Raw genomic sequence first — 27,756 nt, 5'->3', positions numbered from 1 at the left:
CCAGCCATCCCATTACTGGGTATATACCCAAAGGACTATAAATCATGCTGCTATAAAGACACGTGCACGCGTATGTTTATTGCGGCACTATTCACAATAGCAAAGACTTGGAACCAACCCAAATGTCCAACAATGATAGAGTGGATTAAGAAAATGTGGCACATATACACCATGGAATACTATGCAGCCATAAAAAATGATGAGTTCATGTCCTTTGTATGGACATGGATGAAATTGGAAACCATCATTCTCAGTAAACTATCGCAAGAACAAAAAACCAAACACCGCATATTCTCACTCATAGGTGGGAATTGAACAATGAGATCACATGGACACAGGAAGGGGAATATCACACTCTGGGGACTGTTGTGGGGTGGGGGGAGGGGGGAGGGATAGCATTGGGAGATATACCTAATGCTAGATGACGAGTTAGTGGGTGCAGCGCACCAGCATGGCACATGTATACATATGTAACTAACCTGCACAATGTGCACATGTACCCTAAAACTTAAAGTATAATAAAAAAAAAAAAAAAGAAAAAAAAAAAAGAAAGCATAAAGTGATGACATTGGTACACTTCATTAAGTTTCTAAATGCACCATGGATCTGATAGCAGTCTTGTTGGAGTCTTAAAACCTGGTAAATATACTGTGGTTATGAAAGATGTTACGTGATTGATCCTTGAACAACACAGGGTTAGGGGCCACCCTACAAAGTCAGACACCCCACAAAGTCAGAAAATCCATGTGTAACTTTTGTAGGGAACACCCCACAAAGTCAGAAAATCCATGTGTAACTTTTGACTCCCTCAGAATTTAATTACTAATAGCATACTGTTAACTGGAAAGTATTAATGATAACCAAAACAGCTGATTAACACATATTTTGTATATTCATGCATATTGTACACTATATTACAATTAAGTAAGCTAGGAAAACAAGATGTCACTGAGAATATTGTAAGAAAGAAAATAACCTCTACTGTTCATTAAGTGGTAGTGCATCACCCTGAAGGCCTTCATCCTGGTTGTATTCACATTGAGCAGGCTGAGGACAAGGAGGAAGAGGAAGAGTTGGTCTTGCTGTCTCAGGGGTGTCAGTTGAGGAAGAAATGGAATGCGAGGCAGGAAAGGCAGGCACACTCTGTGTAACTTTAGGGAAATATTATTTCTGTCTGATGTTTTTGCTTTGTCATGTTTCAAAAAATGTTTCTGTACAACAGGGGTCCCCAACCCCTAGGCCAAGGAGCATGATTGGTCCCTGGCCTGTTAAGAACTGGGCCACACAGCAGGAAGTGAACAGCAGGTGAGAGAGCATTAGCTCCTGAGTCTTGCCTCCTGTCAGATGAGTGGTGGCATTAGATTCTGATAGGAGCGGGAACCCTATTGTAAACTGCACATGCGAGCTATCTAGGTTGAGTGGTCATTGCACTTGATGCCTGATGATCTTATGTGGAATGGTTTCATCCCAAAACCCAGTCTGTGGAAAAATTTCTTCCAAGAAACTTGTCCCTGGTGCCAAAAAGTTTGGGGACTGCTGCGGTATAGTACTAATCCATCCTGCACCATTTGCTGTAGTTTTCAGCACCTGTATTATGGAAGTCCATGTCATAAAAGAAGGCAAAAGCAGTCTTTAGTGATCAGAATCCTCTGCCAGCTTGTTTAATGTCAGTTTGTTTTCCGTCAGTGCTTCTACTACTTCCTCATTGTCTGCCACTGGTTCAGAAGCATTCATTTCCATTAAGTTGTCTTGTGTTAATTCCTCGGTGTAGTGTCTATTAGCTCTTGAATTTATCCAAGATTCATATCATGAAACCATTAACCCATCCGGTTTTTGCTGTTTGCATGATCTCTTTCATGATTACCTTAATGAGCTCTGTTGTAAATCCTGTGAAGTCATGCACAACATCTGGACATAGTTTTGAATTTGTTGTTTCCAGCCTCAGGGCTTTCATCATCTTTTCTGTTACAATCATGGCATCTGCAGTGGTGTAACGATCTTCTCTCTGTTAGGGTTCTGTTACACAGTATTCACAGTCCTTTCTAGAGAGTACCATGTGTAATGAGCCTTAAAGTCCCTTATGACTTGCTGATCTGGAGGCTGAATTAGAGACGTGTTTGGAGGCAAGCAGACCACACTGATGCCTTTGGCCAGAGGCATTGTCTAATTTCAAAAGAACATTAAAAGGCACCCATTACTGGCAAGGTACTTCCTGACTTCAGGGACAAAGCTCTGATGGAACCAACCCAGAGAAAGGGTTCTTCTAGTTGTCAAGCCTTCTTGTTGTCCAACCACAAGACTGGCAGCTGGTGTTTATCTTTTCCTTTCGAGGTGGAGCATTAAGACTTTATAGGAAAAGAGCCATCCTGATCATTAGCCTGACTGCATCTACAGTTAGCATACTCTTTCCTGCCTTAAATCTTAGTACTTGCCTGTTTCTTACTAACAAATGTCCTCTGTGCCTTTTTTTTCTTCCAGAATAGGGCACTTTCATCTGCATTAAAAGCCTGTTGAGGCAGATATCTTTTCTCAATAATTTTTACGAATGTCATCTGGGAACTCAACTGCTGCCTCTTGCTTGCAAAAGTTGCTTCTCCTGTTATCTTGATATTTTTAAAGACAAACCACTTTCTGAAATTATCACATCATCCTAAGCTGACAGTTCTCCAGTTTCAAATCCTTCACCTTCCTTTTTGCTGGGTCTGACCCGCAGACTCTGGCCAAGAGACGGATGAGAAAATGTATGCAGACACAGGTTTTTTTTGCCTGGGCACGCGGCTAGGGGACTGAGCCGCTCACAGACACCCAGGAAGGTGCTGTAAAGAGTCACAGCAGTTGCAGCCCTGAGAAGTGGGCATTTATTTAATACAGATTTAATGACAAAGGCTTTCAGTCAACACAACTTGTGGGTATTTACCTGGAGAGAGCAGTCCTGCACGCACATGATTAAAGGCCAGGTTCCGAGGCCTAAGTAAACTTAACTTACCTAGATCAATTCCTTTACACTTCCTTGTTATCTACCTTTTGCTCTCAGGCTCTGGATAAGAGAATTTGGCTGCCTTCAGTCAAATTATCTTTCAAAGCTTTTGCAAAACCTCCTAGCCTTCCAAGAAGGTTTGCATCTTTTCCTATAATTTCTTCTTATAATTTCTCCCACTACCCTGACCGAACTCCTACACCTTTTGCTTTAAGTTGTCATATGACTTTGATTTTTCCCATTATATTAGTCTATAAGTGTGCCTTTTTTATAGCAGTCTTACTCAAAAAAACTGCATTTTCAATACAAAATTGAAGATATTTCACAAAAGTGCAAAGTTTGTTTCTGTTGGCATAGATGCAATGACAGCTTCATGAAGAGTGTGTGTTTGTCTGTGTGTGTGTGTGTGTGTGTGTGTGTTTACAATCGTCCTTACACTGAATTCATTTATCGTGAAATGGTGGGCAGTCATGGTTGCAGAACTCAGTCTGCAATGCATATCAAACAATTCAGCTTTTTCTTGTGATATCATGATTTTCACTATTTTGGGGGAAGCACATCATTTGGGTCCTCTGGTGTCATTCATTGTTTCCGTTATTGCACTAAACACAAAAAATATGTGAGAACTGCAAGAGATTTTTTTCTTTTTGGGACAGAGTCTCACTCTGTCACTTAGGCTGGAGTGCAGTGGCACAATCTCAGCTCAGTGCCACCTCTACCATCTGGGTTCAAGTGATTCTCCTGCATCAGCCTTCTGAGTATCTGGGATTACAGGCATGCTGCACCATGCCCAGCTAATTTTTGTATTTTATTAGAGACGTGGTTTCACCATGTTGGTCAGGCTGGTCTCAAACTCCTGACCTCATGATCCTCCCTTGTTGGCCTCCCAAAGTGCTGGGATTATGGAATTACAGGCATGAGCCACCATGCCCAGCCAAGAGATTACTTTTTACCATGATACATAATTTACTGAAGAGACTAACTGCTCACTCAGGAGTTTAGAATCACACAGCATTTTAAGTATACTCAGCAACACTGGAGCTCACTGAAATAAACATATTTTAAGTATTCATGACATTTCATTTTTTCTAAATTTTTTTTTTTTTTTTGAGACTGAGTCTCACTGTCGCCCAAGCTGGAGTGCAGTGGCACCATGTCAGCTCACTGCAACCTTCATCTGCTGGGTTCAAGCAGTTCTTCTGCCTCAGCCTCCCAAGTAGCTGGGATTAGGTGCCCACCACCGTGCCCAGCTAATTTTTATATTTTGAATAGAGATGGGCTTTCACTATGTTGACCAGGCTTGTCTCGAACTCCTAACCTCAGGTGATGTGTCTGCCTTGGCCTTGCAAAGTGCTGGGATTACAGGTGTTAGCCACTGTACCTGGCCTTTTCTTATTTTTTTTTCAATATTTCTAAGCTATGTTGTTCATCTGTTTTCTCTAATTGTCACAAATTTTCTAAAAATTTTCCAATACTCATCATTTATTTTAAAAGATCCATATATATTAATGAGTAGACCAGTGCAGTTCAAGCCCATGTTGTTCAGGGGTCAACTGTACTTGTTACTGGGAAATAAACATAACTTTAAGGAATAAAATTAGGTGATGTGTCCAGCTTACCTTTAAATGGTTCATTAAAATGACATATACATATAAACAGAGATACCTGTAAAAACAAATAGGCAACATCTAAACAGTTGATATATCTGGATAAACAGTAGTTCATTGTATTATTTTTGCACCTTGTCTATAAATTTGAAATTACATTAAAATGTAAAGTCATACACATAAACCACCCCCATGCCACACACTCCCCCTCAAGAAAAAAAAAATAGCTTTTAGTTCAAAGTCTATAGGGGATGAAAAAGTACCTCAAGTGCCAGTCTGATGTTTAAACAGATGTTTCAATATCAGTGGTCGGAAAAACAAGAAAACATATATGCAACTGAAAATCTTTTTATATTATTGTGCCAGATTTTTAAAGAAAACTTGAGGGTCTGAGATTTGGTGCAATCTGTCGGTCTCATGGAAGTAAGCTCTACGTTTCTGCAACTGTTGGCAGGTGTTCCTGTATATAGAAGTAAAAAGCCACGAGTCAAAATATGTGAGATTTCTTTCTTCACTAAATAGTGCACATTCTAAACATTCTATTCCGTCTTTATTGCAAGTCAAGATTTTGCTTCTAATTGAAGAACGTTTTTTGGCACCAAGTGTGAACGTTACAAGGTCCAAGAGATGTATACCTGAGAAATACCTGTGTCTGTTGCAGAAGAAAAACAACATATTTCTCCCATACTATGTTTAAAAGTTTCGGGATAAAGGTCTTTCATTCCTGACAACACTTGGTATTGGCATGTATTTCAACTGTCTTCTGTTTAATCTCATAAACAGTCATTTTCAGGCATATGGTTTTTATCGTATTCTTCTAATGCTTTTTTCTGTTACTTTTATTTTGCTAGGTATTGGGATAAGCCACCTTAGGGTACTTTTCTTTAAAAGCATGGCTTTTGTGTTGGAGTAAATTCATATTTTAGTTGAGTACTACCTTTTGAATAAGTGTGTGTGTGTGTGTGCGTGTGTGTGTTTGAGATGGAATCTTGCTCTATCACCTAGGCTGGAGTGCAGTGGAGCAATCTTGGCTCACTGCAACCTCTGCCTCCCAAGTTCAAGTGATTTCCCTGCCTCAGCCTCCTGAGTAGCTGGGACTACAGGCGTGTGCCACCACACCCGGCTAATGGTATGTATTTTAGTAGAGACCAAGTTGGCCAGGATGGTCTTGATCTTCTGACCTTGTGATCTGCCCACCTCTGCCTAGCAAAGTGCTAGGATTACAGGCGTGAGCCACCGTGCCTAGCCAGGACAGTAGCTTTGAACTTAATCTTTGCTGTTTAAAATGTATTTACAGGTCAGGCATGGTATTTCACGCCTATAATCCCAGCACTTTGGGAGGCCGAGGCAGGAAGATCATGAGGTAAAGAGATCAAGACCATCCTGGCCAACATGATGAAACCCCGTCTTTACTAAAAATACAAAAATTATCTGCGCATGGTGTACACCTGTAGCTCCAGCTACTTGAAAAGCTGAGGCAGGAGAATCACTTGAACCCGGGAGACAAAGGTTGCAGTGAGCCAAGATCGCACCACTGCACTCCATCCTGGCAACAGAGCGAGACTCCATCTCAAAAAAAAAAATTCTTTACAAGCACTGAGATTTTCACCCAGTAGATGATGTTAATAAAGTAAATAAAAAGCATTTACCAATTTTATATTAAAAAATAAAGATTTCTGACATAGGCTAGGCCTGGTTTCCAACACAAGTATTTATAATCATAATGACAAGGTGGTTTTTCAGAGTATCTGAGACTGTTTGAGCCAGTTCATACCCTGGTGATTGAGATACTCATATGATAACTTTATAAAATACAGCATTTTCTCTCATCTTAATTTTTTTGAGTGAATAAAGAAGTGATATTTTTAATGTTGAAATACTTTGCCTACAAAGAAGGAAGGAAATACTTTGCCTACAAAGAAGGAAGGAAAATGGAAACATGATGGTAAAAAAATCATAGGCTGTACTCACAAATTGCACCAGTGTGTGTGATGAATGAAGGGGGAATTAGACTAAAAAAAATTTTTGATAACGTGTTCAGCAAGTTATATTTTTCTTTGTGTAAAAAGTAACTGTATTTTTGTGGGAGTAAACGGTTCAAATAAACATACCATAATTACAAGTTTCCGTTAATGAGAATGATTATTAACTTAATAATTTCTTTTTACCTAAGTCCATAATGTTGTGGATATACATGTGTATAATGCATAATTTTGGTTTATTTGCAGATCATGAAGACTATGATCCACAAACAGTGAGGCTTGGAAGTCGATACAGTCATGTTCAAGAAGTTCAAGAACGACTAAACTTCCTTAGGTTTGTTTTAAACCATCAGTGCTATTCTTTTAAGGCACTGCAGTGATAAGGAATGCAGGTTTATTCTGTATTTATTTTTTCTTTTTGAGACAGGATCTCATTCTGTCATTCAGGCTCAAGTGCAGTGGGGCAATCTAGGCTCACTGAAGCCTCAACCTCTCCAGGCGGTGATCTACCCACTTCAGCCTCCTGAGTGGCTTGTGAATATTTTAACAATGATAGAGACAAAAGCAACCTCTAACTATGTATAATAACATTACTTTAAATGGGATAAGTAAAGTTGTCTGTCCTTTAAGCCAAATCTATGTTCCAAACTGAATTTACTCAGTAATACATAGCTTTTCATGACATGTATTTTTTTATGTATGTATAGCTTGAATATTGAGAGATCTCTTAGAAATGCAGTTTACCATACCATTGCAAGAAAAGTATTTGAATAAGTATACTAAGAAAAGTTGCCAGAACTATTTATCAGTGTTTTATAAAATTTACTGAATTCATTATTTTTCTCTATTAATTCTGGGATTAGTTTTCTTTTTACAGAGCATGTAATTCTGTTTGCTGATCAATCAGATAATTTATGGGACAATATTTATTTGACATAAAGTCTGTTTTTTTTTTTATTCAGTCAGTTCATAACTATTGAGGATTTTATGGTCTGCCAGATAGATCTCATCTTTATTATAGGATTTCAGTTTGCAAAATATTCTAGTATCAGGTTTTCTGACACTTGTAGTACCTTTTTTTTTAACCACATAGAAAAACAATCTGCCTCTTAATATTGAGTATCTCTTCCAAAGTGAGCCATTGTTTTTGGTAAATGTGTTCCTTAGGTTTATTGGATTGGAAAAATTAGTTAGAATTTATTCATTCTATTAGTAAAGTTTAGAATCAGATGACCTTCCAGAGTTCATATTACAGTACTACAGTTAATCAAAGGGGGAAGCTATAAGAGCTAATGCCGGCTGTATATATTTGGCCTTGTGCTAATCACTTTACTCATCATGACAGCCTTGTGAGGCAGGTGTTAACTCCTCACTGGGATTCCATTTGGGGAAAACAAAGTGCTTTGAAATCACACAGCTGGTATGTGATAGAGACCAGATTACCCATATAGAAGTTTTTAAAAGTGTCTGCCCTATGACACCAGTGAATTTTCAGACATTTACACTGAAACCTTAGTTTACAAACTGCTGTGTTTCATCTTGCTGGATCTCTTGTTGCTCATTTATAAATTAGGATGAGAGAGATTAGGTAGATTTAATCTAGGTGGTCCCTTCATGCTCAGCACTCTTACAGAGATATTAACAACTTAAAATTAAGATCCAGGCCAGGCGTGGTGGCTTACACCTGTAATCCCAGCACTTTGGGAGGCCGAGGTGGGCGGATTACCTGAGGTCACGAGTTCAAGATCAGCCAGGCCAACATGGTGAAACCGGGTATCTACTAAAAATACAAAAATTAGCTGGGTGTGGTGGCACACACCTGTAGTCCCAGCTACTCAGGAGGCTGAGGCAGGAGAATTGCTTGAGCCCAGGAGGCAGAGGTTGCTGTGAGCCAAGATTGTGCCACTACACTCCAGACTGGCCAACAGAGTGAGAGTCTGTCTCAAAAAAAAAAAAAAAAAAAAAAAAAAAATTAAGATCCAGAAGAAGAAACCTTCTGCTATTAAATAAAAACACCACACTCTTTTTGGGAATAAAGCCACTGTCATTTTGTTAACTAAGTGTGAAGTTATTATTTAAATTAAAATAAACTTATTTGTCCTTTCATTGTCATTCGTAGAAATAGTAGACAGAGTGGGTGGAAGAGTGCTAAGAGAAAGTGGAAGCCAACCAAATAAAGAGACTGCTTAAAGCAGACTAATCATTGTTTTATTGTAGTGAACTAATAAATAGTGAAACAACTAAAAAGCTCGAGGACATCACTGAGGACACACTAATGATTACAGAGATAGACATAATTTTTAATTACTGGTGGATTTTTTGTTTCGTATGGCTAGTTATGAGTGCAATATTTTCAGAAATGTAAGCAGTTTTAAATTCATGGTGATATTTAGTTATCTCTGAAAGTCATTTAGTGTAATAACCTTATTTTGCAGTGATATAATTTAAGGGAGAGCTAAATCAGTATTGGGTTTCAGAAGGGGAGCTGAAAATGAGGAGAAGTCTTCTTACTTAGGGCACATCACCCAGCAAAGTTGCTGGCATTTTGTAGCTGCCTCATATATATTTGTTAAACAAATGAATACCTGACACATTTTAAATTCCAGATACGTGTTTAACAAATTATTTTGAAAGAATTCATATTTTTAAAGCTGTAATTAAAATATAATTGTGGTGAAGTATTATGTTGTGCCTGTCAAAACTTGCTTTGCAGGAAAAAACTATGTTGACCCTAACTACTGATTTATGTTTCTCCAAGATTTTTACTCAAGGATGGCCAACTGTGGCTCTGTGCTCCTCAGGCAAAACAAATATGGAAGTGCTTAGCAGAAAATGCAGTTTATCTTTGTGATCGCGAAGCCTGTTTTAAGTGGTATTCCAAGTTAATGGGGGATGAACCAGACTTAGATCCTGATATTAATAAGGACTTCTTTGAAAGTAATGTGCTTCAGCTTGATCCTTCCCTTTTAACTGAAAATGGAATGAAATGCTTTGAAAGATTTTTCAAAGCTGTCAATTGTCGAGAAAGGAAACTAATAGCAAAAAGAAGATCCTATATGATGGATGATTTGGAATTAATTGGACTAGACTACCTTTGGAGGGTAAGTGAGCAGTAAGAACTTTCATTTGCCAACATTGTACCTGAGGTTACTTTTTAAAAATAATTCAAGAGTCATAATTTTGCTTGAGAATTTCATGTCTATATTCTGTTTTGATGCTTGTCCTAGAAATCTAGGTGTGCAAGGATAATTGCTCTTCTTTACCTTCTTATATTTTATTCATTACTGGTTTTTTCTCTCACCCTGTTGTACTAACTTAGAATCTGTCACCCTTTTCAGATGTATAGAATTATAGTAGGCTGGGTGCGGTGTCTCGTGCCTGTAATCCCAGCACTTTGGGAGGCTGAGGCAGGCAGATCACAAGGTCAGGAGATCGAGACCATCCTGGCTAACACGGTGAAACCCCGTCTCTGCTAAACATACAAAAACAAAATTATCCAGGCGTGGTGGTAGGTGCCTTCAGTCCCAGCTACTTGAGAGGCTGAGGCCAGGAGAATGATGTGAACCTGGGAGGCGGAGCTTGCAGTGAGTTGAGATTGCGCCACAGTACTCCAGCCTGAGGACAGAGCGAGACTCCGTCTCAAAAAAAAAAAAAAAAAAAGAATAATAGTAACCCTCTACATGCTAGCTACATCTTCTATTCTCCCCTCCTTTGTGGAAGTTATTCTCTCTTTTCTATATAAGATAGATCTTGAAGTTTATATGTATTTGATGCTGACATGAACGATGGACAGAAGACTATTACTAGGATATCATTATGAATCAATACCTTTATTGATATTGTTCACTTTGTATATATTTAAATAGCTGGGATAAATGTTGCATGCTCATAAAGCTAACTTTCCCATATTAATAGTGTAATATATCTTGTTGCCATCTTGATATATCTAATCTGTTGTGTCACAGCTTATATTTTGGGTTTTATTATTTACTTATTCTCTGGACAAACTTTATGTAAACTGAGAAGTTGCTATGGTGTTCCATTAAAACCAGTGGTTTTGAAGCATTTTAACTAGTAGTAACTCCTATCAATTAAAAAACTATATACAGGTAGTGGAAGTAAGAGAGGAAAGCTTGCATTTCTTTGCTTAGTTTCCCATTATTCATTTCCTTTCTGTCTTCAAACTCCCCAAATTTTCATTCGTGAAATACTCTAAGGTGCAAGGATTCTAAAGTTAGTTTGAAAACAAAAAACACTGATTTATTAAATGATTGGTAAAGATTTACAAAAATTGCTGGGGCCAGCAGGATAGCTCTATGTTAAATAGTATTTCTCGCACTTTTTTTTTTTTAGCATACTTGAATTACCCCTTGAAAACCTGACAGCTTGACTACCAAGTTGACAAGTTAAATATTATCACTTGAAGTATTTGTGTCTTTCATTCTTAAGCAAACAGCTTTGTTCAGAAAACTTGTATTTTTTATTAATCTTTGAATTCTTAAGATCACTTATTTTATATTGAGTATCAAAATCAACTTATCTTTAAGTTATTGAAGATTATATTAAAAATAATTAAGGATATGATTTAAATTTAAATACCAAATTAAACTGTATCTTGAATGGTTTTAATACTGTAATATTTTTGGAACCAGGTTGTGATTCAGAGTAGTGACGAGATTGCTAACAGAGCTATAGATCTTCTTAAAGAGATATACACAAACCTTGGCCCAAGATTAAAAGCCAATCAGGTGAGAATTGAAGTGCTTAAAAAGATCCACAACAATTGGGTTAAGTTGTTGGGTAGTATCTTTTTTAACCTGAAAATAACTAGAAAATAATCTTTAACTCTTGTCAAAAATATTTTTTCAGTGTTTAATCCACTTTTCTCCCTTGCCCAATGCTGACTAAAGAAATGTGTCTTTGATAATTATGCTTAGGTGATTGAAATAATTTTAAATGTAATTATTCATTATCTTATGTTGAGATGGCCAGAACTTTGTCTTAGATTGGCCTTTTGTCTAGGCATTTGTTTTTGTTTGTCTTTCTGAGATTTCTGTCTGTCACCCAGGCTGGAATACAGTGGTGTGGCCACAACTCAGCTACAGCCTGGAACTCCCAGGCTCAAGCTATCTTCCTGCCTCTGATTATAGGCGCACACCACTGCACCAGCTAATTTTTTTTTTTTCGTTCTTATCGTTAGAGATGAGACCTCACTATGTTGCCAGAGCTAGTGTCTAACTCCTGGGCTCATGCTATCTTCCCTCTTCTGCCTCCCAAAGTGCTGGGATTACAGGCATGAGCCACGTGTGCCCGACTGGACACTCATTTTTTTTTTTTTTTTTTTGAGATGGAGTTTCGCTCTTGTTGCCCAGGTTAGAGTTCAATGGCGGGATCTTGGCTGTCTGCACCTCCGCCTCCCAGGTTCAAGCAATTCTCCTGCCTCAGCTTTCCGAGTAGCTGGGATTACAGGCGCCTGCCACAACACCTGGCTAATTTTGTATTTTTTTAGTAGAGACAGGGTTTCACCATGTTGGTGAGGCTGATCTTGAACACCTGACCTCAGGTGATCCACCTGCCTCGGCCTCCCAAAGAGCTGGGATTACAGGCGTGAGCCACCACACCTGGCCAACATTCACTTTTTAAAAACAAAATTGGTTTATACTTGCTAGTTTCACGTAATCAGTTTCCTTTTCAGGAAACTTGTATTTTATTACTGGGTAAATGTGACTATGATTGAGTTACTTTTAAATTGACATTTTACTGCTTTTTATTAGATTGATGTCACATTTCATTTTTAAACAACCTGGATTATCTGTATTTGTCCATTATTTATAGGTGGTTATCCATGAAGACTTCATTCAGTCTTGCTTTGATCGTTTAAAAGCATCATATGATACACTGTGTGTTTTTGATGGTGACAAAAACAGCATTAATTGTGCAAGACAAGAAGCCATTCGAATGGTTAGAGTATTAACTGTTATAAAAGAGTACATTAATGAATGTGACAGTGATTATCACAAGGAAAGAATGATTCTACCTATGTCGAGGTTTGTGTGAAGTTGATCTCTAGTGTTAATTTACAATTACTTAATATTTTCTTAGAAAGTTACTTAGGAAAGTAATAATAGGTTAAAAGGAAAGTGGGGGATGTTCTTATTTCTGAATTCCAATATTCTCACCTTTAAAAACAGCTATATCTTTTTTAAAAAAAGATGCTTTTTGATAGGGTACATTTTTATTTTGATTTATATTTTGGTAAGGTATTTCACTCATTAGTTAACAGTGTCTCTTTTATTTTTCCAAGTTGTTATCATTCCTTAAGTGTGATAGAGTTATTTTGCATTTGATGGTTTTTTTATTTGAACGTTCTTAAAAACAAAATTACGAACTGCTTATTAAGCCAGTATGAGAAGGAATATTTTTAAATGGTGTTTGCTAAAATTCCTTTAAATTTAAAAACCAATTACCATAAAATAATTAGATGATCTAATAGTCAGATATTAATATAATCATAAATTATATACAAATTCTATAGCACATGATACAAATAATCATATAACTAAATCATATAAGTATAACTAAAGTCAGTTACTTATTAACAATTTAATGGCAATTACAGTTTTGGGGAAAGTTTACAGAATGAGCACAATCAAGTTTTTTAAAAGTCTGATTCCACTTTTTTAACTGAAAAAATGTAAAATTGCTTTTTAATGCTGTTTTTTATTTTGCATCTTACCTATCAGAAGAGAATAAAGTAAGCAAGATTATAACAAGATAAATATTTTGGGGTATATTTTGACAGAAACGTGCATTTTAGCATTTTTGTTGATATGTCCAAGCCGAAACTCATATTCCGTGTTTGAAAATAGTCTTAGTGAGTTGAGTTTTGTGGCATGAAAATAACTGAAGCATTACTCATGTCTGTTATGATCTATCATAAGTAGGAAGCTTTTTTTCAGCCTTCACAGAGATAAGATTAACAACAGAATTTGATTATTGCATTTCCAAGATTGTGATGTTTGTTCACTGTTTAAAAGAAGCATGGTGTTCTAAAGATCCTAAATACAAAATAAGTTGTTTTAACTGTCATCCTCTGACTTAATAATAAAATATTAAATTTTCAGGGTTTTTTTTAGCAGTCTGCTGAATATCATTGTGGTTTTTTCTTTTTTTTAAATTCTTTTTATTTACTTATTTATTTTTCAGAGCATTTCGTGGCAAACACCTCTCTCTTATAGTTCGGTTTCCAAACCAGGGCAGACAGGTTGATGAGTTGGATATATGGTCTCATACGAATGACACAATTGGTTCAGTACGGCGATGTATTGTTAATCGTATTAAAGCCAATGTAGCCTACACAAAAATTGAACTTTTTGTAGGTGGTGAGCTGATAGATTCTGAAGATGACAGAAAGCTAATTGGACAATTAAACTTAAAAGATAAATCTGTAAGTAAATACAGCTTTTAAATAAGTCATGAAACTTAAATGTTGAGGCTATATTAGTAAGCCTCAACATTTATTATTAACATGTATTATTTAGTAAATGTCTGTTGGGCATCTAACTATTATGTACAAACTTCTGTGTTGGTATCTAGATTATAATCACCTTGAATAAGACAGATGTCACAGAACTTAAAGGAAATACAATTAAATGGTTATGTTAGACAATAATTTTTAAATGTATTTCTAAAATTAAAGCCTAAGGTGTATTTTAACCTTTCGATGTATCTAGTTCCCATTACTTGTAGAAATGTTTTGCCTTGTCTTTGCTACTAAACACACTATTATTTTCAGCTAATTACAGCCAAACTTACACAAATAAATTCCAATATGCCATCAAGTCCTGATAGCTCTTCCGATTCCTCAACTGCATCTCCTGGAAACCACCGTAATCATTACAATGATGGTCCCAATCTAGAGGTGGAAAGTTGTTTGCCTGGGGTGGTGAGTAATTCTCTATTCAAAATATGAAGAAATGTGTAGAATAGTTCTTTTTCTGAGGAGCTTCATAGATTTACAGAGATTCATAAATGGGTCAAAATGTCAACGGTATAGTCAACTGTTAACTTCTGAGTGAATTTCTTAGTTGTAGGAATTTATAATAAAATTGTGTAGGTAGAATTAATCTGTTATAGCTTACGTATGGTATTAAATATATAGCTCTAGAAGGTACTACCATATTTTCAGTCTTTTAGGATAGTTTTAAAGAAAAATAGGATGTATTATCTTTCTATGATTCTTAGAAATACATCTCATATGTAAAGGAACAACAGCTTCTACCTTTCTTAGCCTTTCCCTCAGCCTCTTAAAAATTATGCCTACAATTATACCAGTCACTTCAGCATTAGGGAGATTTAAGTCTCTGAAAAAATTGGATTAGGAATTTAATTCCTGAGGGAGTGAGGTGCCTTTTGTATAATCAGCATCTGAGTACTATGTGAAACTACAGTTTACAAAAAAATCGAAAAACTGTTGCAATGAAATTACTCAAAGTATATTAGAAAGCTTAATATGTAATGTATAAATTTGCATGTTGAATCAATGGATTTATCAATGTAAAAATAGTCATTCGGGGTGGTATAAATGGTATATCCAGAAATGTGATTGACCAATAGAAACCTTATTTGAAGGATAGAGAGTGGATAAATTTTCATTAACAAAAAACTTTTTGTAGCACAATTTGCAGGCAAATATTTTGTATATTCTGTATTCTAGATAATGTCAGTGCATCCCAGATACATCTCTTTCCTTTGGCAAGTTGCAGACTTAGGTAGCAGACTGAATATGCCACCTCTTAGAGATGGAGCAAGAGTACTTATGAAACTTGTGCCACCAGGTAAGAAAATGGTCCATCCCCCTATTCCACAGAAAGGATGCTCATAACTACATGATGGATGAAAAAGAAAATATTAACAAATTCTGTTTGCAAATCTAATATACTTTGTGGAATAGTCTCTAATGTTGATCATGTGTCTTTCATAGTGTTGCTGATGAAAATATTTTCATGGATGGGAAAATATTTAGAAGCATGTAATTTTCATGAAATACTTCTAGAAAACTAATACTTCAGAAAGTCAGGGTTCTTTCAAGGCTCCCAGTGACGAACAACAGTCTCCTACCTCATCCATCTATCAAAGAAAACTCGCCCTCAAGGTTTACCTTTCATTACTGGATATACCACTTTTTTTCTAAGCACTATGCTCATGCTATTTTTGTGTGTCAGGTTTTAGACATAAGTATTGACTTGTGAAAATGTATTTCTTATGCATTACCACATCCTTGTTCTCTGGTCATGTCACAGTTTTTGTTTAAATCTATATGCATTGTTCACATTTTTAACACAATGTGAAAATACTACAATCTCCTAAGTTACTCACACATGATTATACTAGATTTTAATATTGCCCTTATCATTTGCTTGGTTTTCTTGGTGTTGATTACTAAATTTTCTCATACTCTTTCCAGTAATTTCCTAAAACAATTGTTCACGTGGTCAAATCTGTTATATCATGTTTTCTTGGAGCATTTCATCTTCCTGCTGCCTTGTGCTTTGTTCTCTTTGACACAGCTATCATTCTGGGACTTCTGTATACAGCCTTTCCTTTGGTGGTCTTCTGGTGCTCCTTGGTCTTGCATCTTTCTTGAGTCAGTCTTCATTTTGCCGAAGCACACCCTTCTAAAAATCGATACATGGAAAACAAGATTTTTTTGTTAAGACATTACTTTTCTGAATGCACCTAAACTCTCCCACATGCAGTAGTTTATTATATGGTTGTTTTGTTTTTTTCTATTTTTTTTACTTGGAGTAGGTGAAACATAGAGCTGAAAGTAGAACATCTGCAGTTTCATGGCAATATTGGCTCCTGGGAGGACTGAACCTGTTGTGTCTTAACTTTCTGTCTAGAAGCTTTGTTTTTAACTCTTTAGTTCTGAAATCTAATGATGAAGTGCCTTGGAATGGTAGTTTTACTTTGATTTTTTTGTTGTTTGTTGTGTGTACTAAGTAATCAACAGATCTTGTTAGATGAAAGAGTAGTTTCTTCAGCTGTGAGAAATTGGTATTTTTGTATAAATAACATCTGATTTTGAACTTACTGTCATTAAATGGCTTGTATTTCTTGGCCTACAAATGAGCCATTTTCCAGCTCCAAGACTAAATTGGCCATTTACCTGATCACTGATTTGTTTTAGTGTAAAATGTTCCATAGAAGATAAAATATGGGCTCTCTAACATATAAATAAAATCTACCATATGTATATGTCTATAGATGTGCCTTGGAGATACTGTGGTTTCCATTACCATACCACCACAATAAAGTGTACCTCTTAATAAATCAAGTCGGACAAGTTTCTTTGTATCCCGGTGCGCATTAAAGTTTTTTACACTAGTATAAAACTAAAAGTTTTATACACTATACACATAAAAGTTTTTTACACTGTAAATGTGCAATGACATTATATCTTTTTTAAAAGGGATACAGCAATTAAAAATACATTATTGCTAAAAAATAGTAACTATCTTGTGAGCCTTCAGCGAATTGTAACTTTTTGCCATTGAAGGGTCTTGCTTCAACATCAACTGCTGCTAACTGATCAGGGTGATGGTTGCTGAAGCTGGGGACATCTGTGTTGATTTCTTAAAAGGAGACAACAGTGAACTTTTCTGCTATTGACTCTCCTTTCTGGATAGATTCCCATGTAGCTTGGGATAGTATTTGATAGCATCTGACCCCAGGTAAAACTTATTTCAAAACTTGAGTCAGTCCTCTCAAACTCTGCTCCTGCTTTATCAACTAAGCTTATGTAGTGTAATATTCTAAATCCTTTGTTGTCATCTCAACAGTATTCATATAATCTTTTCCAGGTGTAGATTTCATCTCAAGAAACCACTTCGTTTGCTCAGCCATATGAAGCAAGTTCATCTCTGTTAAAGTTTTATTGTGATATTGCAGCAATTCAGTCACATCTTTAGGCTTCACTTCTAATTCTAGTTCTCTTGCTGTTTCCACTGTATCTGTAGTTCCTTCCCCCACTGATGTCTCAAAGTCATCCAACTTCTTTCAAACTCCCAGTAACGTTGTTATATTGACCTTTTCCCATGAATCGTGAATGTTCTTAGTGGCATCTAGAAGGAAAAATACTTTCCAGAAGGCTTTCAACATACTTTGCCCAGATTCAACAGAGGAATCACTGTCTATGGCAGCAATAGCCATACAAAATGTAATCCTTTTTTTTTTTTTGAGACAGTTTCACTGTGTCACCCAGGCTGGATTGCAGTGGTACCCTCTTGGCTCACTGCAGTCTCCGCCTTTTAGGTTCAAGTGATTGTCCTGCCTTAGCCTCCAGAGTGGCTGGGATTACAGGTGTGTGCCACCACGTGCAGCTAATTTATTGTATCTTTAGTAGGAATGGGGTTTCACTGTTTTGACCAGGCTGGGTCTTAAGCTCCTGGCCTCAAGTGATCTACCTGCCTTGGCCTACCCAAGTTCTGAGATTATGGGTGTAAGCTGCCACACCCAGCTATTCTTAAGTGATAAGGTGAATCTCACAATTACTCCATGGGCTGCATAATGGACATTGTGTCAGCAAGCAATGAAAACACCATTCATTTCCACATACATCTCCATGAGAGCTCTTGGGTTGCCAGATACATTGTCAATCAGCAGTAATACATTCAAAAAATCTTTTTTTCTGCATAGTAGGTCTCAACAGTGGCTTACACTATTCAATAGGCTATCCTGTAAACAGATGTGGTGTCATCCAGGCTTTGTTATTTTGCTTGTAGGGCACAGACGAAGTAGATTTCGCATAATTCTTAAGGACCCTAGGATTTTCGGGAATGGTAAATAAATATTGGCTTCAAATTAAATTTACCCGTGACATTAGCCCGTAACAACAGAGTCAGCCTGTTTTATAAAGCCTGGAAGCCAGGCATTAATCTCTCCTTTACAGTTAAGAAAGGTCTAGATGGAATCCTCTTCTACTACAAGGCTGTTTTGTCTGTACTGAAAATCCATTTACTGTAGACACCATCATCAATTATCTTAGCTCCATGTTCTAGGTAACTTGCTATAGCTTCACTTGGTGCTTCAACTTGTACTTTTATGTTTTAGAAGCTAAGATAATTGATGATGGTAGTAGCAGAGGTTAGTTCATGAGGTTTAAGGGAAGAAGCTAGTTTTAAGCTTTTCTTCTGCAGCTTTCTTTTCTCTCAGCCTTTATAGAATTGGAGAAAGTTAGAGCTTCACTCTGGTTTAGGCTTTGGCTTTTAATGGAATGCGTGGCTGTTACTGATCTATCCAGACAGCTAAAGCTTTCTTCTTTTCAATAATTCTGTTTCATTTTCTAATCTTTCCTATGTGTAGTGGAGCAACACTTCATTTTCTTCAAGAACTTTTCCTTTGCATTCACAACTTGGCTAACTGGTGTAAGAGATCCAGCTCTCAGCCCATTTCAGCTTTTGGCATGCTTTTCTTACTAAGCTTAATCACTAGCTTTTAATTTAAAGTGAGAGATGTGTGACTTCCTTTCACAAGAACACTTAAAACATTGTAGGGTTATTAATTGGCCTAATTTAAGCATTATTGTATATCAGGGATAGGGCAGCCTGAGAAGGAGGACAGATGGGGAAGGACCAGTCAGTGGAGCAGTCAGAATGCACACAGCATTTATTAAGTTTGCTGTGATATACTGGTGCAATTTATTGTGCCCCGAAACAATTACAATAGGAACATCAAAGACTGCTGGTTACAGATCACCTAACAGATATGATAATAATGAAAAACTTTGAAATACTGTGAGAATTACCAAAATGTGACACAAGACACAAAATGACCACATACTATTGAAAAAATGGTGCTGATAGACTTGTTGGATGCAGGGTTACCATAAGCCTTCAATTTGTATAAAACACAGTATCTGCAAAGGATAGTGAAGTAGAGCACAATAAAGCCAGGCTTATCTATCTATCTATCTATCTTATCTATCTAGCTATCTATAAATGAGATCACACCATTACCTCCAATTTTAGTTCAGTTCCACAAGCTTCTTTTTGTTTCTTTTCTCTTTCCTTATACAAAAGTTTTGTCTCCAGGAGTGAGAAACCTGGCTGAGTATTATTCTTTAATATATTTACTTGTTTGATTAATCCTATAGTTACCAATTATTTATCTTCTCTACCAACCTTTTCCTTGCCTAGATAACCTCCTCTTCACTTAGCTCTGGCTTCAGCCTCTAATGCCAGGCTGCCATGCAACATACAATTTAAGCAGAGTACCACTAGAAGTAAGAGTGACTGACTTTGTGTATAATTTGGATGGCCCAGGTAGATGCCTCAGTGTGACTAGCTCATGTTTTGGAAGATATTAAGTATGCACAAAATGAAAAGAAATTGTTGGCTTAACAGCATTGAGATAAAGCAAGTGAATGAAAGAATATTCTGAAACAGAGGGACTGCCATATAGGTGGAACATAAAAAGCATCAGCAGGTGATGTGGTCTGAGAGCATTACAAGGATAGGAATAGGTGTTCCCTTTTAATTTCTTAAGGTAGAGCTGAAAGTTTTTATGTATGTAGCACTCAAGGTAATGGTTTCTTTCTTTCTATCTGAAGGTTATACTTCTACTCTCTGGCTCTTCTTGCCTAGGAGGGATCCCATCTGCCAAGCTTAGCTTACACATTATACTAACATTTATGACCCTCTTTGCCAATTGGAAATGAGCTAATTGGTATTACAGAAATGTGTTGTTATACAACAAGCAAGCTTTCTCCAGTGCCTGTACCGAGTTTTGCTTGGTTTATTCTGTTTTGCATGGTCGCCCCTGTCCACTGAATCTTTTCTTTTCTTCTGTTAAAATATAACCAACTTTTGACATTGTAATAGTTTTAACATCATGAATAATACAGAGTGCTTCCGTATACACTTCCAGATTCAGCAACTGTTAAAATGTGGTCATACCTGCTGTATCATTCTTTTCTGCATATAATTCTTCTAACATTTGGAGAGGAAGTTACACATAACCTGTGTTTTTACCTAACTGTCTCAGTGTGTTTCCTTAGAACAAGAACATTCTCTTATATAACCACAGAAGAATTTTATCAATATCAGGAATTACAACACCTTTGATGACATTGACATTGTTGAAGAAGACCAGTTTTGTACAAGATTTCTCAAATTGGGCTTGCATGCCTTCTGACTATTACCATCAGGCAATTCACTTTTTAAAAGAAATTGTGGAAAAGTTACCATACAGTTTATCATCTTAACCATTTTAAATTGTATAGTTCATTAGTAATAAGTGTTTTCACATTGTTGTGCAACCAGTCTCCAGAATTTTTTTCTTCTTACAAAGCTGAAACTCAGTACCCACTAAAAACAACTCTTCTATTTCTTCCTGCTCCCCTACCCTCAAAGTCATCATTATACTTCCTCTTTCTGAGTTTTACCGCTCTACGTAGCTCATGCAAATGAAATAATACAGTATTTTTTCTTTTTGTGACCAGCTTGTTTCACTCAGTAATGTCCTCAAAGTTCATCATGTTTTAGCATGTGGCAGAATTGTTTTGTTTTTAAGGCTGAATAATATAGTGCGGTTTGTGTATACTAGATTTTGTTGATCCCCTCATCTGTTGATGGACAGTTAAGTTGTTTTCAGCTTTTGACTACCATGAACCATACTTCTTTGAATATTTGTGTAGAAGTTTTGTTGGGGGCTTATGTTTGCATTCTCTGGGTTGTATATCTGGGACTCAAATGGCTGGATGACAGTGAGTCTATGTTTAACTTATTGAGAGCTACCAAGTTTTTCCAAAGTGGCTGTACCACTTTACAATCCTCCCGGTAAGGTAGGAGTGTTACAGTTTCTCCTCGTCTTCACCAATACTACTTAAATGTTTTTTTGGTTTGGTTATCCATTCTACTGATGTTGAAGTGGGATGTTAATATGGTTTTGTTTGCATTTCTTTGATGGCTAATGATGCTGAGCAGTTTTTCGTTTGCTTCCTAGCCGTTTATCTATTTTTGAAGAAATGTCTGTTAACATCCTTTGCTCATTTTTAATTGATAATTTGTCATTTTATTATTCAATTATATGTGGTCAATGCTTGTATTATTTGTCTTTCCAGTTTTTGGTTTTGTTTTTTTTTTTCCTTTCTGTCTCCAGTGGATGAAGGAGGATATATTGATCTGAACTCTCTGGATAGGAAACCCTTCCCTTCATATTTTGTGTTGGCAGTTAAGGAGTCCTGATTGATCACTAATCAGTCAGTCCAGTTCTAGTTATATATTGTAACATTTGATCTCAGCTTAATGAGATTTGTGGATATAATTTTTATTTATTTAAGATAATACTCTTTGAAATGGCAAATGTGAAACATTAATAACACATGAGTTACATTTTATTTTAGTCTGTGTCTTTTTCCTTTGCAGATAGAACAGCTGTAGAAAAATTACGAGCTGTTTGTTTGGACCATGCAAAACTTGGAGAAGGCAAACTTAGTCCACCCCTTGACTCTCTTTTCTTTGGTCCTTCTGCCTCCCAAGTTCTATACCTAACAGAGGTTGGTTTTTGCCTTTGCAAAAATGTAATTTTTATATTATATGGTAATGTAAAGAACACTGATAAGACTGTAAAGAAAGTTTTTTACATAGTCGAATTTCTTAGCAATGATCAGAGGAGAAATAGATGTTACTAAGTTTTTTTTTAAATCCGTTTTAATGTACTCTTCTTTTTTTTTTTTTATTCCAGGTAGTTTATGCCTTGTTAATGCCTGCTGGTGTGCCTCTAACTGATGGGTCCTCTGACTTTCAAGTTCACTTCTTGAAAAGTGGTGGCTTACCTCTTGTACTGAGTATGCTAATAAGAAGTAACTTCTTGCCAAATACAGATACGGAAACTCGAAGGGGTGCTTATTTAAATGCTCTTAAAATAGCCAAACTGTTGTTAACTGCGATTGGCTATGGCCATGTTCGAGCTCTAGCGGAAGCTTGTCAGCCAGTTGTAGATGGTACAGACCCCATAACACCGGTAATAAATGTTAAGAAACTTTTAAAAATATTTAGTCCTTACTATTTAATAAATGTAAACTCTGTGTCTTTTAAGTAGATGATGGAAATAATTCAGCAGATAGCATATTATCTTAGGGATTTTTTCTATTAAGTTGTATTTGTATTAAAAATGTAAAGATTGACTATTGCCTATCCTACTTTGAGTGAACTTCCCAGTCTCTTTAAATCACTTTTTACTGTCAGTTGTTTAAAGTGTAATGAAAACTTCACCTGAATCTTTTGTTAAGTCATACCAAAAAGATACATAAAGACAGTTCGTCATAAAGGAGAATATATAATTGCCATCCAGCAAACCTCTCTTCCCACAACTATGAATCTCTTTCTCCTTTGCTGTTGGCCTTGAGCAGCATCACCAACAGTTCTCAAGAAGTGCTTAGATTGGATGCAAAAGATGAATTCAGTTCTAACTAAATTGAGTTCACTTACTTATGTTATAAAGGATGGTTTTACTAATCACTGCTTGAAGATAAAATGGTTCAGGGATACAGATTATTACATTTAGATATATGTGAGGTGTTAATTAGGGAAATTTGGATAGTGACTGGATTATCTGTATATTCTAGACTGATTAATTTTATTTTGGGTATGAGTCATGCTGTCATTATTGACCTAAGATAAAATGTCTGAGATTTGCTTCAAAATAATTCTGGGGTAGTATAATTCTGGGTTTGTTTCTTGGGAGTCAGTGAAACAAGTTTAAACATTTGTTAATAATTATTGAAGCTAGATAATGGGTATTAGAGGATGTATTATATTCTTTTATCTGCTTTTATGTTTTTTTGAAATGTTTCATTCAAAAAAAGGAGAAAAAGAAGAAAGTGTTCATGTACATGTCAATTTAGATATTAATTTACAAAGCTCTGTCTCCATCCTGAGTAAGTTTTATTGCTTTATATTGTGGGTTTCGTGCATATTTACATAAAAAAAGGTAGGGTTCTTATTATGGTCCTTGTTATGGGAGTTTACTGAAATACACGATATTTTTTGTATCTTTTTACATATTTCTTTCTGTATGCATGTTTAAGAAGTGTGCTACCAAAGGACACAGAGATACATGATAATCTCTGATCATATTCTGGTAAGGAGCTCAAGGAAAATTAGTCTTTAAAATATGTTTAATGTACGACTGTCTACAATATGTACAAGAAGTTACCTTTTGAGAAATTGGAAAACGCGAAGAAAATTCTGAGGGGTTTCTCTCATAGATTTAAAAGCTTTTTATGCTATTAAGTAAGATGTTGTACTTTCTACACATTCCACACTTATTAATCCTTAATTACTATAATTCCTTTCCGTGGAGAAGTTTTGAATGGAGAATATTTGGTTCTGCCAGTATTAGAGTAAACAGAGTTATTTTTGCATTTTGGGGCACTCCTAATCCTTCTTTTGCTACTGAGTTGAATTGGAGGGTTAATATATTACCAGTAATGTTAACAAGACAATTTTGGTGTAAGAACAAGTGACACAAGACTTTGTTGACATGAAAAACTCTAGTTGGATTAGCAAAATTTTTTGCAGTTTAAAAGCATTGTGTAACTTTTTATTCAACAAGTAATTGATATTATGTATGTACTTAGTACCTAGTATAAAACAGATAATTGCTAGAGATGCATGTAGACCTCACATAATTTCTAAATTTATTGGATATTAATGGTCAAAATATATTGAGCTGTTTCTTGTATGCCAGTCACTATGCTTTATCTCCTTTAATCACAAAGACAGCTATATTTGTTGAGCCTCTGCTATTACTTTCTATTTAGTAAGTGAAAATTGAGACCTAGAGCCATGAAGTAGCTTGGTCCAAAATGATAACCGTCAGCTGAGATTTTTTTTTTTTTTTTTTGAGACGGAGTCTCACTCTGTCACCCAGGCTGGAGCGCAGTGGCGCCATCTTGGCTTACTGCAAGCTCTGCCTCTTGGGTTTAAGTGATGCTCCTGCCCCAGCCTCCCAAGTAGCTGGGATTCCTGGCGCGTGCCACCGAACACGGCTAATTTTTGTATTTTCACTAGAGACGGGTTTCACTATGCTGGGCAGGCTGGTCTCAAACTCCTAACCTCAGGTGATCCACCCACCTCGGCCTTCCAAACTGCTGGATTACAGGCATGAGCCACCACGCCCAGCCAGCTGAAATTTTTAATTCCGTGAGGCCACTGACTTGGAAAGTATATTTTTACCACCTTTGCAATACTAGTTTTTTTGTGTGTGAAATTTTATGTAGTATCACTTGGCAAATTGTTTGTGAAAACTTTATTGAAAAATGAAAATAATATGTACATGACAGATAAATTTTAAAATTCGTTGGTTGAAGTTGGGAACAGTGGCTGGAAGTATTTGATTTGTTCAGTCTTAACGCTTTGACCGCCTGACAATTGCAGTAACACCTCCCCCAGGCTCTCGAATCTCTTAAAATATCTGTTTTAATATGGTCTTTTTAAACTTTTTTTAAACTTTAGGCCAGGTGTAGTGGCTGATGCCTATAATCCCAGCATTTTGGGAGGCCTAGGGGTGAAGATCACTTGAGGTCAAGAGTCCGAGACCAGCCTGGTCAGCATGGCGAAACCCTGTCTCTCCTAAAAATACAAAAATTAGCTGGGCGTGGTGATGTGTGCCTGTAATCCCAGTTACTAGGGAGGCTGAGGCAGGAGAATCGCTTGAACTCAGGAGGGAGAGGTTGTAGTGAGTGGAGATTTCACCACTGCACTCCAGCCTGGGTGACAGATTGAGACTCTGTCTCAAATTTTAAGAAAATAAAATAAAACTTTACTGTGTAAATAACAGTGGTAGAGAGGATGATAGGTTAAGCTGTGAGAAGCTTTAGCCTGTCTGTGAAATGAGCATTAGAATGCAGGTGGCATAATCAGCCTTGGGCAAAATAAGTAGCTTCCTAAAGACTAAGTTTGTAGATTTTAAAGGACTGTTTAATGGTATCCTCAGTTTTCTCCATTGTATTATGGTAGGCCTAGTCAACCTGTGGCAAACGGGGACAGGAGAAGTTTCTACCCAGAGACATGTTGTATCATTTATCCCCTGCAAATGAGCCCAAGTGCAGAAATAATAGAATTCATCTCAAATTGGAGTTTCCAGGGTGTTACTACGTGTGTAGTTTATTTCACTTTGAGTAATATTCGATATTCAAGGTATAGTAATTCCACATTTTGTTAATTTATTTGTTGATGGGCATTTGGATTGTTTCTAGTTTTGGCTGATGAAGGTAAAACTGTTAGGAAACTCATCAACATATCGTAGAGCTTCTGTGGATATATGGTTTTATATCTCTTGGGTAAACACCTCCGTACATCTATCACTTTCAAACACAGCTCCATAATGTTGGCAGTATGAAATAATTTTTACGCAAACCCCCATAAACTCCACAGGGGTAAGTGAAGGAATAACATGCCGAGGAAGTGGTGATGGATGAGGAGTAAAAATTTTTTTAATGTAAAAATTTTAGGGATTATGGTATATACAGTTTTTTCATTTGACGTAAAATGATTCACTTTTTTCAGATTAACCAAGTTACTCATGATCAAGCAGTGGTGCTACAAAGTGCCCTTAAGAGCATTCCTAATCCCTCATCCGAGTGCATACTTAGAAATGAGTCCATACTTCTTGCTCAGCAAATATCTAATGAGGTTAGTATGAAAGTTAGACAGTTCTGGGATCTTGAATGATCTCTACTTAACACGTAAATAAATTAAGCTATGAGAATTTGAGGCTAAATATTGTAGACCCAAAACACTTTAGTCTCTATCTCAATTTATTTAAAATTTCATAAAGTTATGTTTGACCTGATAGCTGCTGATAATATTAATATTAGAGCTTTAGAAATTTTGAAATTTTTAAATAAGCTTTTTGAGTTATAATTTACATTGCACAAACTAGATCAAATAAGTTTTGGTATATGTTTAAACTGCTCACACAAGCAAAGAATAGGACATTTATAATGGCTCCAGAAGTTTTCTTGTGATGTTTATTCTCTTAAATTTTACATAAATGGAATCATATACATTGTACTCTTTTGGGTCTGGCTTATATCCATCAGCAAAATTTTGAAAGTTATTCATGTTGTTATATATGTGTGTAGTTTATTTCACTTTGGGTAATAGTCCATGTATGGTTACTCCACATGTTGCTAATTCATTCGTGTGTTGCTGGACATTTGGATTATTCACAACAGTCTAGTTTTGACTGTTGTGAATAGAATTTTTAGGAAACTCGTCAAGTCATAGTGCTTCTGTGGACATACGTTTTTATATCTCTTGGGTGAACACTTCTGCATGGCATGGCTAAGTAATTTGACTGTTTTTATTTTTAAAATTTTATGAAAAATAGGATAAAGCCATATCAGACTTGAACCTGAAGCATACTTGGTGGGTATTGCTGTGTCTTCCATTCATATGGGAAGCCATATTTTTTGACTTAATGTTAAGATATTTAAAAAAATGGGAACAAGGGAACTTTGGTCCTTAAAGGCAGGTCTGATGCATGTTTACTGTTACTTCCTTTTCCACTTCTTTCACTAAGACAAATATTTTGTTTTCCTGGTTATTCACTTTAATGTTCTGCCAGCACTTTTAATTATTTATTTCTTTTCTGCAGGCTTCAAGATATATGCCTGATATTTGTGTAATTAGAGCTATACAGAAAATTATCTGGGCATCAGCATGTGGGGCATTAGGACTAGTTTTTAGCCCAAATGAAGAAATAACTAAAATTTATCAGACGGTAAGAATTATTACAGAAATAGATTTTTAAGAAAATGTTGTTTCATTGTACATGTGATTAAATTTTCATCATTTCTGTCACCTTATAGACCAAGTCGCTTGTATCTAATGGTTTAAAATTTATTGCTACCTATAAATAAAATGAGAATATATAGTTTTATTTTGGAAATAAAATACTCTAGAAGCCTGCCATGAGGCAGCTTTCTTTCCCTACTTTTTTAAAAAGACTTCTCATTGACTCAAATATAGTTATACTGTAATGAATCCACCTCTCCCTATTTTCTTTAGTTCTTCTTGATTTTGTCCTGTGTAAATTTTTGGTAATTGTCTCTTTGGGAATTATGGCATTTAAATTTTACCTGGCGTCGGGCACAGTGGCTCACGCCTGTTAATCCCAG

At 36.2% G+C, this 27,756-nt stretch overlaps 1 protein-coding gene across 10 annotated transcripts in view; it reads left to right on the top strand.

Annotated features, from left to right (window-relative positions):
* Positions 1–27,756, top strand: part of USP9Y (ubiquitin specific peptidase 9 Y-linked) — a 204,442-nt gene that overhangs the window by 107,769 nt on the left and 68,917 nt on the right. For 9 of the 10 annotated variants that reach the window (XM_055377209.2, XM_055377205.2, XM_063703409.1 and 6 more), the window contains 11 exons: positions 6,813–6,900; positions 9,325–9,667; positions 11,219–11,314; positions 12,402–12,613; positions 13,773–14,013; positions 14,362–14,511; positions 15,283–15,403; positions 21,995–22,125; positions 22,314–22,592; positions 26,141–26,266; positions 27,234–27,359. In XM_055377209.2, coding sequence (XP_055233184.1) covers positions 6,813–6,900; positions 9,325–9,667; positions 11,219–11,314; positions 12,402–12,613; positions 13,773–14,013; positions 14,362–14,511; positions 15,283–15,403; positions 21,995–22,125; positions 22,314–22,592; positions 26,141–26,266; positions 27,234–27,359 — 1,913 coding nt within the window. The remainder of the gene's footprint in view (positions 1–6,812; positions 6,901–9,324; positions 9,668–11,218; positions 11,315–12,401; positions 12,614–13,772; positions 14,014–14,361; positions 14,512–15,282; positions 15,404–21,994; positions 22,126–22,313; positions 22,593–26,140; positions 26,267–27,233; positions 27,360–27,756) is intronic. The other variant, XM_063703406.1, reaches the window with a different exon arrangement.

The sequence above is a fragment of the Gorilla gorilla genome, chromosome Y (assembly GCF_029281585.2).
Source record: "Gorilla gorilla gorilla isolate KB3781 chromosome Y, NHGRI_mGorGor1-v2.1_pri, whole genome shotgun sequence".
NCBI classification, from domain to species: domain Eukaryota; kingdom Metazoa; phylum Chordata; class Mammalia; order Primates; family Hominidae; genus Gorilla; species Gorilla gorilla.
The sequence above is the reverse complement of the archived record's forward strand: the minus strand, read 5'-3'. Positions and strand labels throughout refer to the sequence as shown.